Source organism: Schistocerca americana, chromosome 7 (genome assembly GCF_021461395.2).
Source record: "Schistocerca americana isolate TAMUIC-IGC-003095 chromosome 7, iqSchAmer2.1, whole genome shotgun sequence".
NCBI lineage: Eukaryota > Metazoa > Arthropoda > Insecta > Orthoptera > Acrididae > Schistocerca > Schistocerca americana.
The window spans coordinates 84,332,439-84,348,372 of record NC_060125.1 but is presented as its reverse complement, the minus strand read 5'-3'; the positions used below and the strand labels follow the sequence as shown (position 1 = coordinate 84,348,372).

General features: G+C 43.9%; 1 protein-coding gene across 1 annotated transcript in view; it reads left to right on the top strand.

Moving 5' to 3' along the window:
* LOC124622599 overlaps positions 1-15,934 on the top strand; it is a 109,925-nt gene that overhangs the window by 35,894 nt on the left and 58,097 nt on the right. Inside the window, exons 3-4 of the mRNA XM_047148353.1 lie at positions 2,450-2,625; positions 12,525-12,718. Of these exons, the coding sequence (XP_047004309.1) occupies positions 2,450-2,625; positions 12,525-12,718 (370 nt within the window). The remainder of the gene's footprint in view (positions 1-2,449; positions 2,626-12,524; positions 12,719-15,934) is intronic.

Here is a 15,934-nt window from a genome sequence, read left to right as displayed (position 1 = left end):
GGGCCAATAAAATAGGTGTGCTGGGCCTTGAGGCTGCATAAATTTTATCAGTGCATCTTTTCGTTCCATTGATATGTCACTCCTCCTTTCATTATGAAACATACAGGCAGTATAGCGCCCAGGTAAGAACTGGGTCAATCTCAGACTTATCATAGGTGCGCTAGATGCTCTGGGTAGCAAAATTTATTGTGACATTAGAAACTTTGCTGACACGAACCGAGTTCGAGTCGAATTGTACAAATAAGTGATGATCTCTGATACCGTCAATTTCGCTCATTTCTCGCCATATTTTTTAATTAAAACTTTTCATTTTCTTTGGATACTTCAGTCCCTTTGATATAAGAAGCCAAATTTTGAAACTGGTTGCAAAGCGTGTACAAATTTGAATGTAGAGTCAAACGTCGGCAATAATTTCAACAGCACGTAGCAGCGGTACTTACACTGAGGTGACAGGTCATGGGACAGCGATATACACATATACAGATGGCGGTAGTGTCGCGTGCAAGAGGTGTAAATGGGTAGCGCATTGGCGCAGCTGTCTTTTGTATTCAGGTGATTCATGTCAAAATGTGTCCTACGTGATTATGGCTATACGATGGGAACTAACAGGCTTTGAACTCGGAATGGTAACTGGAGATAGTAGTAGTAGCAGTAGCAGTAAGATTTTATTGTCGTTATGCTTACAGAAGCAATAGACAACGTCAAATTACAAAGTATAAACAAAGTTAAATGCAGGAGTTATAAGTACAATATTACAATAGTTTTATAAATAGTCTATAGAAAAGAGATACAATATATAAAGTGAGGTAGTACAACTAAATCAATGTACCAGTACAAAATACAGGAAAAGGTCAGAATACAGAATACCAAGACAGGAAAACGTATTATATACAAAGAAATATAACTGCCCTTTGCAACTGTGCTGAGAAAAAGAGATTAATGCTTATTACTAGCTACTAACAAATAGGTAACTAGAACTGCTAATAAAATAATATTATTACTAGCTACTAACAAATAGGTAACGAGAACTGCTAATGAAATAATTAATATAGTATATCGGGAGCAGCCAAAGTTTATGATATTATTTTTTTTTTGACTGCAATCAAGAAATTCATCAAGGGAATAAAAAGGACGCTCGACCAGCCACTCATACAGTGTTGGCTTGATCTTTTCAATAGGACAATCGAATTTACAAAGAGTAAATTTATTGCAACATTTGGAACCTATTACACGATAGCTTTTTAAAGACTTAGTTAAACATTGAAAAGGTACATCAATGTGTTTCCTGTTTCTCGTATTATACGAATATATATTTTCTCTTAATTTCTGGTTTGGTAAATTGTTCATGAAATGTAGAACAACAGTATATATAGAGAGATTAACAGATGCATAGACATACCATTTCGGTAATCGTTGAGGAACTCAGTATTCCTAGACCCACAGTGTAAACAGTTTGCCGAGAATACCAGTTTTAAATCGGTACCTCTCACCATGGACACATATCGACTGAGAGCAACAGCGTTGGTGTAGGGTTGTCATTGCTAACTGAAAAACAGCACTGCCTGAAATAACCACAAAAATGAATGTGGGATGCATGACGAACTTATCCGTTCGGACACTTCGGTGAAATGTGACGTAAATCGGCTGTGGCAGCGGACGGCTCGCGCGAGTGCCTTTGCTAACAGCACGACATCGCCCTAGCCGCCTCTCCTGCTCTCGTGTCCTAAGGGTTGGGCCTTGGACGACTGGAAAACCGTGGCCATGTCAGATGAGTCCCGATTTCAGTTGGTAAAAGCTGACGGTTGGGTTCGAGTGTGGCGCGGACCCCACGGATCCATGGACCCGGGTTGCTAACGAGGCACTGTGCAAGGTGGTGGATGCTCCACAATGGTGTGGGCTGTCTTTACTACGAATAGACTGGCTCCTCGGGTCTAACTGAAACGATCCCCGACGAGAGATCGTTATGTTCAGCTACTTGGAGGCCATTTGCGGCCATTCACTGACTTCATGCTCCAAAACAACGGTGGAATTTTTATGGATGACAATGCGCCGTATCATAGAACCACAGTGGTTCGCGACTAGTTTCAAGAAAATTCTGGGCAGCTGCGGTGAATGACATGGCCATCTAGATCACCCAACATGAATCCCATCGACCATTTGTGAGACGTAATTGACAGGTCAGTTCGGGCACAAAATCCTGCACTGGCAACACGTTCCCAATTATGGACGGCTGTGGAGGCAGCGTGGCTCTATATTTCTGCAGGGGACTTCCAATGACGTGCTGAGTCCATGTCACGACGAGGCGCTGTAGTAAGCCCGGCAAAAGGAGGTCCGACACGGTGTTAGGAGGTATCCCACGAATTTCGTCACCTCAGTGTGCAGTGTGAGTTGTGAATGTATGCTTGTGAATATTGTGCAAGTAATTTTGACTGTTTTCTGTGTGTCTCAGGTTAATCACACGACTGATCAGCAACTTCATCGATGGATTAAGGACATGGAACGTGTGAAGGACATGCTGGTTATGAAATTTATGGGTTTGGTACAAGATGTTCACTACGTCAGGGAGCATATTACGAACTACGAGATAGAAGAAGACAAGAACAAGCGTGGGAAGTATACTCTAAGGTACAAGCCAGTGCACATCCAAAAATTGTCGAACTAGTTACAATTCGTCTTAAGTTTATATTCCTTTTCTGTCTGGGACGTGTTCTTCAAGTTATAGGAACTACTGAGATAATATAATTTAGTATGGAGTAAAAAAATGTGACTGGTGGGCTATAGTGAAGGAAATGGTTACAGCTACTAGTTACTTAGAAACTTTGTCTTAAAATGGACCATATATTACTCATCAGGCGACTAGAGAAAACCACTACAATTAATTATGTTGCTGCTTTCGCTAGAGAGTAAAGCATTACTACTAGATATAACATAAGGTTTAATAATTTATGGAAAAAATGAATACCTGGGATAACCTGTGGTACCTGACACGAAAAAAATGGCTCTGAGCACTATGGGACTCAACTGCTGAGGTCATTAGTCCCCTAGAACTTAGAACTAGTTAAACCTGACTAACCTAAGGACATCACAAACATCCATGCCCGAGGCAGGATTCGAACCTGCGACCGTAGCGGTCTTGCGGTTCCAGACTGCAGCGCCTTTAACCGCACGGCTGACACGAAAACTGAGTGCAGGTATCACATTGGAGAAAAAAGGGAAGAAAACTGGCACCACTAGGAAAAAGCACGCTACAATCTAGAATCTAGACTGTAGATAATAATCGAAGGGAAAGGCTAAGCAGCCATGAGAAATGGGGAGACGTCAGGGGAAGGAGCAAAGGGTCGGGGGTTTTGGTGACCATTGACCATAGTTTGCATATCTTGTGTTGCAATTGGTGTGTTTGCATCTGTTCATAGAAGACAGCGTGTATACTGAAAGTGGGAAGCGACAGCAACATTAGAACTGCTGTGGTTGCACGGGTCAGCATGAATAATACAGGTGGAAAACGACTGGACAATGTGAGCAAGAAAACTGTATGGTATAGGATGACTTGGTCAGATGTAGATGATGGGAGAGGTGGCTGTTAGGGTGGTAAAACACATGCTGAGGATAAAGTGTTCGGCTCGGTTCATAGCAGATTATAGGGAGAAATGCGGATAATGTGGCGGAATAAAAGCGTGGATATTCCGTTAGGCAAGTGCATTCGCAAGGTTTGTTTTGAAACAAATGATGAGTGAAAACTAAGCCATTTGAATTTAGCTAAGTAGGATATAGAAGTGGACAGATCTCACTAAGGTTGATAATCTGTTTAATTCTCAGTTGGTTGTGAGAATAGGCGGCGGTTATATTGAGGTGAAATACAGATTGAGCAGCTAGAGAGAATTGACGTAGGATGGGGGAACTGGGGGGACGTTTTAAAAAATGTATATTTTTGAGCCGGCCGAGGTGGCCGAGCGATTCTAGGCGCTACAGTCTGGTACCGCGCGACCGCTACGGTCGCAGGTTCGAATCCTGCCTCGGGCATGGGTGTGTGTGCGATGTCTTTAGGTTAGTTAGGTTTAACTAGTTCTAAGTTCTAGGGGACTGATGACCTCAGAAGTAAAGTCCCATAGTGCTCAGAGCCATTTGAACCATTTTTTATATTTTTGATGACTGTGGTATTAAATCTGTCTTCGTCTGGAGGTCAGGAGAGTCTTTGTGAAGGTGATGATATTTGCAGTGGTGATACGTTGGTAAATTTTTTATACTGGCTTGTGTGGGCTCACTGTACTGGAGACAGTGGAGGAAATGGATGACTTGCAGCTGGGGTTTGGATGGTTTGACTTTAAGCCACTGAATACAAATGAAGCATCTTTTTTTGACTAGTTGGTCAATGCTGCTGTAGGACTCTGAGAAAAGACGGACTAAATTAGCGGGAACGTGTTTCTTATGGATACGGATCTTGATTTGGATTTCTGTGTTGGGGTCGGAGTTTATTTTCTGCGTGATACTCTCCACAGAGATCTCAAGGTTGTTATCCCCTACCGTTGGCAGTTGGTCTGGAGCATATCATTGTCTGGGTAGAGAAGGAGCCAGGGAGTTGTTGAACAGTGGCATTGGAACCAAGGGCAGGCGGACTGCAGAGTAGGTGGGTGTTGAAGGGGGAATGGATGCATTTGATGATGATAGTATATTTATTACGTATTATTTCGGATAATTATGAGTTTGAGCTATATTTTCAGGTTTTCTGTTATGGTATTTTTGGGTTATGAAATTTTCATATATCTTGGGACAGTATGAAAGAGTAAGTTTTGGGGGAGGTGAATTGGAAAGTGGAATGTCAAGATGAAAATATTGGAAGACAATAGTTGAAAGCATGGGGTTTGTAATGATTGCATCTATGTGAATTCAGCGAGGTCTTCAGTGGGTTAGTTCATTTTTTTTTCCATTTTTTTGAGGCTGAAGTTCAGGGATAGTAGCTGACACCAGTTGGATGTAGGTGGTGGCATTAACAGGAGCTTATAATGGTGAAGATATCAATGCAGTGACAGCGAATATGGTTGGAACTACCGGCAATGGTGGTGGCAAGGGGGTTGGTGATGGAGCTGGCAGTATTAGTACCGATGGAACCGGAACTTTTGGCAGTGGCCAATCTGAAGAAGATGCAGAATTGTAGATGAGAGCTTATTGCCAAGGACCATTAGATGACTGCAGGTGAAGAACCTGAGGTGTGGAGTAATTTAGTGTGACCGAAAGCGAAAGGTGCATCAGGGGGCACTGGGGTGCAATGGCAGTAGCGGAGCTGTGATAGAATGCTTCTACTTAATGAAGCGCAGCATTTCACGTATCTTCTATAGTTCTGGTGTCACCATTTACAGCATGTCATCTGAAAATTGCAACAGTCCAGTTAATAACTGCAGTCGCATAACATCGGTAATAATAGCTCCAGTGCCGCAAGCCATAACTATGGATCGCACAATGACCCTTGGGGACAGCCTTTCTGCGCACACTGACTACGATTGTCTGCCATGGTACTAGTCTACCAAGCATTTATACACAGTCTCTGGAGACTCCAATTCCCTATGGTGAGTAAAGAAAGGCGGCTGTCAGTCGTTATCTAAGGCACCTTCAGGACCATAATCAATCAAAATCGCGTTATTTATTTTGTCTTCTGTTGACTTGTCGCTTTGTGCTCCAATGCACTTGCTCCTAAACTGACTGTGATAGACAACATTGCAACACTACTGGTATGTAGTAGAGCGGGAAACTGTGCATAAATTCCGATGCTTGCCCTTACACATTGTTTCAATGGGACTCATACGCTCACCTCGTTCCTGCATTCTTGGGTTGAATCTAGAAAATCATCCCAAAGGAAACCACCTTATAGTAATTATCTTGACCATTGTCATTATCCACCTGCTTCCATCTTTGTCTTACGAAACAGATGAATTTCGCCCTGGCACGAAGTCTACATGTACCTAGCGGAGCAGGAATGGTACTTTATGTCCAAGCTTGTAACTGGAATGCATTACAAGGAACTGACGTAATTTTCAGCACGATGATGTCACATATGTTGGCAACTATTGCTTTTCAGTGAAACTGGGAACCCAGATATCAGACTCAATTCGTTACCATGCACCTTCACCCTTTTATAATTGACGATATTGCTCTGAAGTAATGGTGACATTCGAGAACTATGGGGAGTACGACTTTTCATGCATTTCAAACAGTCATATTTAAACTATCTGTCATTAACAGGGTTATTGGGAATGAAGTCGTATTTTAATTAGGAAAACTAGAAATAGTCTCAGACTCAAATTAATTGTTGAGCATTTTATTATACCATGGTCAATTTTGAGGCTTCTAGGCTCATCATCAGATTACCTGGTACATACACATCGAATGGGTGTACGGTCCGCTCATCTGAGGTCCATGTGTTATGGACACCAATTGTTCTTTGATAATTTGCCCTATCAAACGAGAGACCCACTGCACCACACGTGATGCAACATCTCCAGCGGCTGGGTAAAGAAACATTTGTGTTCATTAGTGGTGTGTTATTTCGTCGTGTCTTAAGTCAGTAACTTGTACTGCTTGTAAAGGTGCGAAAAGGTCAAAAATTCCAGTGCGAAAGAATGGAATAAGTGACAGATGTACAAGCAATCGGCACTTCCGGTTTTATGTAGAAACTAGATGAAAATACAACCACTGAAATTGATTAAATTTGAGTTAAACCAAACGCCTATTGTCAAGTAAATACAAATTTTCAGTGGTTGTAAAGGCAACTTGCAATGCCTTAAGTGACCAGATCACAATGTTCCCAACCGTTGGATTAGCTGAAAGGCACCGTATAAGTGGAATTATTCGACGTTACATTTGCATTTATTGATCAGATGTCATCTTTGTTTGAGTATTGTGCCATGAGCTGTCCTACCAGGTTTGAGAAACAGGGTTATTACAGATGCTCCGTGAGTTATTTTCGAGACGAAACTTTCTGGCTGCGTGAAAGAGTGTGCCGCATCGGGTCTCGACCCCAGCAGTTTCAAATGATCCACACTCTGCTACAGAGTGAACTTTCATTCAGCAGGCGAAGCTCCAGGTCATTCCATTGCAGTATCTTACTTCCAGGTGTGATGGTCCGGCACGTATGCAGGAGAACTACTGTGAAGATTGGAATGTCCCAGATGCGGTACTAGCGGAAGTAAAAGTGTAAAGATAGGTCGTGATTCGTGCCAGAGTAGCTCAAAGTGTTTTGTATTTCAGATCGCGATTTTATTATGCATACAGTGAATTTGACATAAACGTGGCCTAAATACCTCCATTTGTAACAAATTTGAAGAAATCATGCAACTCATTGTCATAAATATCACATGTTCACTTTCTTGCAATACACGTGATTTTCTGTTTTAAAGACAACGTATATTCCGAAGCAGCTTTTCCAGTTGTGCTGTTTAACTTCGCGAATTTACATCTGAAATCAGTTCAAACGAAATACTAGCAGAGGAGCGAGAAAATGTTCCGCGAGTGTGAAAAGGTTTGCGACTTCATTATGCTCGCACGACGGCAATTAACAAACTGAACGTAGTGGTGGATGGAGCTAGATGCATGGGAGTTTCCATTTTGAAAATCATTAGGGAATTCACTATTCCGAGATCCACAGCGTCACACTGCGTGAAATCATCGCAGAAATCTATTTGGTACATATGACGAACGCATCCATCAGGAAACGCCTGGCGTAAGTTGGCAAGAGGTGACGGTAGGGTTAGTGTGTGGCGAAGTCCCTTGAAGCCATAGACACAGACAGTCAACAAGTCAATGAGCAAGCTTGTGGTGGCTCTGTAACGGTGTGTTTTGTGTTTATATGGAATGGACAGGACGTTCAGCCCCAAATCAAGGGGTCATTCTCAGGAAATAGTTATTTTAGACTATTTGTAGCTGATTTGCAGCCATTCAACGATAGTATTTTTGTGAATGAGGATGCACCACGATACTGTCCCACTTTTGTTTGCGGCTGCTTTTGGAGAACATTCTGGCAGTTGGAACAAGTGGTTTGGCCACCCAGATCGGCCAACCAGTGCAGAATACCTAACATGGGGTCTTGTCAGCTTGGCGGTGGCAGGGGAACGACAATATCACTGGAAAATGATCACTGTTACAAAGATAATCATGGGGTGACCAATGTAGGGAAGCCACAAGAGCAGAGGAGCAGGTCCTGAGATCTATAGTAGTGAAGGTGCCATAAGTGGTACTAAAATGGGTATGGGAAATGTCATTTAGGAGGCACAAGTCAACGTCTGTGATGGATTGGTCAATCAGAAGATACCTACCAGTCGAAGTGGCAGTCCCCTACAGGGGGTGGTGTACATTGAAGACCCCAAGGAGGAGATACTGTATTGCTGTAAACAGTTCAACATAATAAAGTGGCTTACCTGGAAGGAATAAGACTCTGCAAATGGTGACTGCTGGGGTCATTTGCACTCTAACCACTATTGTTTCCAGGCTGGTATGAAGGGGGATCCAGTCACTAATGACATCAGTTTGAACCAAAGTGCAGACCCCTCCAGATGCTACCCCAGAGCTGATATGGTTCCGACAGAATGCCTGATAAGAGAAAACAAGGTGTTGTGTTTCTGGTAGGTGACGATAATATCCGTTGCAGTTTCACTGGAGTAGCATGTGCCGAGAGTGCAAGTTAGATATGAAGAAGCCGAGGGGAAATTTCTGGGACATAATCGAGAGGTCAGTTTGTGCACAGAATCCTGCATCGGCAAGCCTTTCGCATTTTCGCAGTTATGGACAACTGTAGAGGCAGCATAGCTCAATATTGTTACGGGGGACTTCCACCGACTTGTGGAGTCCACGCCACGTCGAGCTGCTGCGCTTCCCCAGGTAAAAGGAGGTTCGACACGGTATTAGAAGGTATCCGATGACTTTTGACACCTGATGAGCCAGAACATTATGGCCACCTACATAATTGCCGGTATGTCCACGTTTGGCACGAATAACAGCTGTGACACGTCGTGGCAAGGAAGCAATGAGGCCTTGGTAGTTCACTGGAGGGTTCAAATGGCTCTGACTACTATTGGACTTAACTTCTGAGGTCATCAGTCACCTAGAACTTAGAACTACTTAAACCTATCTAAGGACATCACACACATCCATGCCCGAGGCAGGATTCGAACCTGCGACCGTAGCGGTCGAGCGGTTCCAGACTGAAGCGCCTAGAACCGCTCGGCCACAAGGGCCGGCCACTGGAGGGTTCTCGCACCACATTTGCACACACAAATCACCCAGTTCCCGTAAATTTCGGGCAGCAGGCGATGAGCTCAGACGCCACGTTCAATCAGAATCCAGATGTAGGCCTATTCAATTCCGTTCAGATCTGGCGAACTGGGGGAGCAGGATATCGATTAGAATTCGACACTGTGTTCCTCGAACCGCTCCATCGCGCTCATGGCCTTGCGGCATGGCGCATTATCTTGATGAAAAATGCCACTGCCAACGAGAAACATGATCATCATGAAGGGGTGTACATGGTCTGCGTGCAGCATACGATACTCTTTGGCTGCCATGATGCCTTGCGCGAGCTTCACTTAACCCAGGGGTGCCCACATGAATGCAATTACAATGACATGAATACCCCTACCTGCATACAGCCAACGGGGACAATTGAAAATGTGTGCCCCAACGGGGACTCGAACCCGGGATCTCCTACTTACATGGTAGACCCTCTATCCATCTGAGCCATCGACGACACAGAGGATAGTGCGACTGCAGGGACTTATCTCTGGCACGCCTCCCGTGAGACCCACTTATTCTCCCGCACTATATTCATAGTGCCGCTGCCCATTATACTCTTTACTCGCGGCTTTACTGCCGATTCCCGTAATAGTTCTGGCACTGTTTGTGCATCCGCACAGGAGAAGATGGCCAAATGACCGGTGAGCCCACATATAACGGGTAACCAAAAAGTCAGTATAAATTTGAAAACTTAATAAACCACGGAATAATGTAGATAGAGAGGTAAAAATTGACACACATGCGTGGAATGACATGGGGCTTTATCAGAACCAAAAAAAAAACAAAGTTCACAAAATGTCCGACAGATGGCGCTGGACAGCAAAACGTCAGTGACTGCGCATGACAATCGTGTATAAAAGGAGGTGCAATGAGCGAGGGAATCAGATGCGCCAGAAGTTGCAGCATGTTGACGCTACCTGATAAGGCGCTTTTAGTGAAGCTGTATTATCGGAATGGGGAATGTGCTAATTCAGCTTTACGATCCTATCGCCATAGTAAGAGGATTCGAACGGGTGAAGGTCCGTTGACAAATACGGTTGTGGCGAGAATCATTTCGAAGTTCGAAGCCGCGGGTTGTTTAGACGATAGACCCCGCAGTAGCCGACCGAGCACAAGGCGTAATGCCGCTGAGACAGTTCAGGAAGAAATGGAGACTGTAGCGGGTTCGTCTATGCACGGCGAAGTCAGCGCTCGTGCAGTCGCACGTCGCACCGGCATTCCATACACTACTGTTTGGTTGGCACTTAGGCGTACCCTCCGATGCTATCCGTACAAAATGCATCGGCATCATGAACTGTTACCTGGCGATTTAGTGAAGCGGAGGGCATTTGCGGTGTGGGCGTTTCAAAAGATGGCGGAAGATGACGATTGGTTGAGTAACGTGTTGTGGACCGACGAAGCTCATTTCACGCTCCGAGGGTCTGTCAACGCCCACAACTGCAGAATTTGGGCTACCGAAAATCCTAGAACTGTCGTGGAATTGGTTCAAATGGCTCTGAGCACTATGGGACTTAACTTCTGTGGTCATCAGTCCCCTAGAACTTAGAACTACTTAAACCTAACTATCCTAAGGACATCACACACATCCACGCCCGAGGCAGGATTCGAACCTGCGACCGTAGCAGTCGCGCGGTTCCGGACTGAGTGCAATAACCGCGAGACCACCGCGGCCGGCTGTCGTGGAATTCCATTGCACGACGAGAAAGTCACGGTATGGGTTGGCTTTACTACATCTTCCGTTATCGGGCCTTTTTTCTTCGAGGAAATTCGTGATTCTGGTTTTGTAACTGCTACCGTGACGGGTGAGAGGTACGCCGATATGTTACAGAATCGCATCATCCCCAGCCTGGCTGATAAACACCTGCTGGAACGTACGATGTTTATGCAGGATGGCGCTCCACCCGATATTGCTAGACGCGTGAAAGATCTCTTGCGCGCGTCGTTTGGTGATGATCGTGTGCTCAGCCGCCACTTTCGTCATGCTTGGCCTTCCAGGTCCCCAGACGTCAGTCCGTGCGATTATTGGCTTTGGGGTTACCTGAAGTCGCAAGTGTATCGTGATCGACCGACATCTCTAGGGATGCTGAAAGACAACATCCGACGCCAATGCCTCACCATAACTCCGGACATGCTTTACAGTGCTGTTCACAACATTATTCCTCGACTACAGCTATTGTTGAGGAATGATGGTGGACATATTGACCATTTCCTGTAAAGAACATCATCTTTGCTTTGTCTTACTTTGTTATGCTAATTATTGCTATTCTGCTCAGGTGAAGCGCCATCTGTCGTACATTTTTTGAACTTTTGTATTTTTTTGGTTCTAATAAAACCCCATGCCATTCCAAGCATGTGTGTCAATTTGTACCTCTTTATCTACATTATTTCGTGATTTATTCAGTTTTCAAATTTATACTGACTTTTTGATCACGTCAGACCGTGCGATGCTCTTCCACAGCGCTAACGTCCATTGCCGATGTTCATGTGCGCTCTCGGTCGTAGTTGCCTGTGTCGTGGTGTTAACATTGACACGTGCGTGGGTTGTCGGCTGTGGAGGCCCCTCGCTAGGAGTCTTCAGCGCACTGTGTGTTCGGACACACTTGAACTCTGCCCAAGATTAAAGTCTCGTGTTAGTGCCGCAACAGTTCGCCGCCTGTCCTGTTTTAGCACTCTGCCCAGCCTACGACGTCCGAGATCTTTAATGACACCATCATCTCGGTTTCGCCGTGTTGAAGACACTCACCACAGCACTGCTCAGCACCTTCGCGCCGAGTCCAAAATGCCGTTGACGGGTCTCCTAGCCATCACAATGTGCCGTGGGTGAAACTCTGATAGATCTCACATCTTCCCCATCTACACACGGACAGGACGCTCGCTGGTACTAGATGTGTTTTGTCTGTGTCTGACTAGCAGTCATTCCTCGCCAGGTGACGTTACTACAGTCTGGACGGGATTATATCGATAGCAGGTCGGTGGTCATAATGTTGTGGGTGATGGATACAAAATGTGCACTGGAATTGTCACATTTTTTAAAAATTCTGGCCTTTATGTAAGCAATTTAAAGGATATGATGACAAAGGCTATACCTTGCATTAACGATTGTGTAACGTTGTAGTTTATTGTAATTCGTTGCAATAAAAGGCATTTAATTAAAAAATAACAAAAAATCCCAGTTTTGAGCAGTTGTCCGACTGGTATATTGATTTTATTCATTTTTAACTTTTAACATCAGGACTTGTATGTTACAGGCGGCCGCTGTTGAGTGATAGACTGTTGTACTATGAGGAGCAGTTCCTCACCTTTCGTGAAGACTTTAGTGATCTTTGTGAGGGCCAACAGCCGGAGGCATCACAAATGTTTGGCTTCGCTGACACACTGTACTCCCTCTATCGCCACGACTGGTTGCGCCCTGTAAAGTTTAGAAGCTATATCGACGTTATAGGTAAGTTTAATGTTGGGACTCTCGAGTTCATGTTTATTCAGACGTGACTGTCGAATGCATTACAATTCAAGGAATAAGATTCAAATACTTTTTTAATTATTTTTTTGTTAACATCAACACGTCCTACAGTGTTTAAAATACTTGGAAATTATGTAGAAAATATTTTGCCTTGTTGTTGTTGTGGTCTTCAGTCCTGAGACTAATTTGATGCAGCTCTCCATGCTGCTCTATCCCGTGCAAGCTTCTTCATCTCCCAGTGCCTACTGCAACCTACATCCTTCTGAATCTGCTTAGTGTATTCATCTCTTGGTCTTCCTCCACGCTGCCCTCCAGTACTAAGTTAGTGATCCCTTGACGCCTCAGAACATGTCCTACCAACCGATCCCTTCTTCTAGTCCAGTTGTCCCACAAACTCCCCTTCTCCCCAATTCTATTCAGTACCTCCTCATTAGTTATGTGATCCACCCATCTAATCCTCAGCATTCTCCTGCGGCACCACATTTCGAAAGCTTCTATTCTCTTCTTGTCCAAACTATTTATCGTCCATGTTTCACTTCCATACATGGCTACACTCCATACAAATACTTTCAGAAACGACTTCCTGACGCTTAAATCTATACTCGATGTTAACAAATTTCTCATCTTCAGAAACGCTTTCCTTGCCATTACCAGTCTACATTTAATATCCTCTCTACTTCGACCATGATCAGTTATTTTGCTCCCCAAATAGCAAAACTCCTTTCTACATCTACATCTACATCCATACTCCGCAAGCCACCTGACGGCGTGTGGCGGAGGGTACCTTGAGTACCTCTATCGGTTCTCCCTTCTATTCCAGTATCGTATTGTTCGTGGAAAGAAGGATTGTCGGTATGCTTCTGTGTGGGCTCTAATCTCTCTGATTTTATCCCCATGGCCTCTTCGCGACATATTCGTAGGAGGGTGCAATATACTGCTTGACTTTTCGGTGAAGGTATGTTCTCGAAACTTTAACAAAAGCCAGTACCGAGCTACTGAGTGTCTCTCCTGCAGAGTCTTACACTGAAGTTTATCTATCATCTCCGTAACGCTTTCGCGATTACTAAATGATCCTCTAACGAAGCGCGCTGCTCTCCGTTGGATCTTCTCTATCTCCTCTATCAACCCTATCTGGTACGGATCCCACACTGCTGAGCAGTATTCAAGCAGTGGGCGAACAAGCGTACTGTAACCTACTTCCTTTGTTTTCGGATTGCATTTCCTTAGGATTCTTCCAATGAAGCTCAGTCTGGCATCTGCTTTACCGACGATCAAGTTTATATGATCATTCCATTTTAAATCACTCCATATGCGTACTCCCAGATAATTTATGGAATTAACTGCTTCCAGTTGCTGACCTGCTATTTTGTAGCTAAATCTTACTTCGGAAGACTTCTCTCCATTGAGAATGACATGCTGCGTTCTGTTATCTAGGAACTCTTCAATCCAATCACACAATTGGTCTGATAGTCCATATGCTCTTACTTTGTTCATTAAACGACTGTGGGGAACTGTATCGAACACCTTGCGGAAGTCAAGAAATACGGCATCTACCTGGGAACCCGTGCCTATGGCCCTCTGAGTCTCGTGGACAAATAGCGCGAGCTGGGTTTCACACGACCGTCTTTTTCGAAACCCATGCTGATTCCTACAGAGTAGATTTCTAGTCTCCAGAAAAGTCATTATACTCGAACATAATACGTGTTCCAAAATTCTACAACTGAACGACGTTAGTGATATAGGTCTATAGTTCTGCACATCTGTTCGACGTCCCTTCTTGAAAACGGGGATGACCTGTCCCCTTTTCCAATCCTTTGGAACGCTACGCTCTTCTAGAGACCTACGGTACACCGCTGCAAGAAGGGGGGCAAGTTCCTTCTGGTACTCTGTGTGAAATCGAACTGGTATCCCAGCAGGTCCAGTGGCCTTTCCTCTTTTGAGTGATTTTAATTGTTTTTCTATCCCTCTGTCTTCTATTTCGATATCTACCATTCTGTCATCTGTGCGACAATCTAGAGAAGGAACTACAATGCAGTCTACCTCTGTGAAACAGCTTTGGAAAAAGAGATTTAGTATTTCGGCCTCTGTCATCCTCTGTTTCAGTACCATTTTTGTCACAGATTGTCTGCACATTTTGTTTTGATCCACCTACCGCTTTGACATAAGACCAAAATTTCTTAGGATTTTCTGCCAAGTCAGTACATAGAACTTTACTTTCGAATTCATTGAACGCCTCTCGCATAGCCCTCCTCACACTACATTTCACTTCGGGTAATTTTTGTTTGTCTGCAAGGCTTTGCCTATGTTTATGTTTGCTGTGAAGTTCCGTTTGCTTCCGCAGCAGTTTTCTAACTCGGTGTTGTACGACGGTGGCTCTTTTCCATCTCTTACGATCTTGCTTGGCACATACTCATCTAACGCATATTGTGCGATGGTTTTGAACTTTGTCCAATGATCCTCAACACTATCTGTACTTGAGACAAAACTTTTGTGTTGAGCCGTCAGGTACTCTGTAATCTGCTTTTTGTCACTTTTGCTAAACAGAAAAATCTTCCTACCTTTTTTAATATTTCTATTTACGGCTGAAATCATCAATGCAGTAACCGCTTCATGATGGCTGATTCCCTGTTCTGCGTTAACTGTTTCAAATAGTTCAGTTCTGTTTGTCACCAGAAGGTCTAATATTTTATCGCCACGAGTCGGTTCTCTGTTTAACTGCTCAAGGTAGTTTTCAGACAAAGCACTTAAAAAAATTTCACTGGATTCTTTGTCCCTGCCACCCGTTATGAACGTTTGAGTCTCCCAGTCTATATCCAGCAAATTAAAATGTCCACCCAGAACTATAACATGGTGGGAAATCTACTTTAAGTGTCTCATTTCCTACTCTAATCCCCTCAGCATCACCCTACTTAATTCGACTACATTTCATTATCCTCGTTTTGCTTTTGTTGGTGTTCATCTTATACCCTCCTTTCAAGACACTGTCCATTCCGTTCAACTGCTCTTCCAAGTCCTTTGCTGTCTCCGACAGAATTACAATGTCATCGGCGAACCTCAAAGTTTTTATTTCTTCTCCATGGATTTTAATACCTACTCCGAACTTTTCTTTTGTTTCCTTTACAGCTTGCTCAATATACAGATTTTGCCTTAACTGTGATAAATTACAAAAGTGCAAAAGACGTAGTTCATGACTAAATT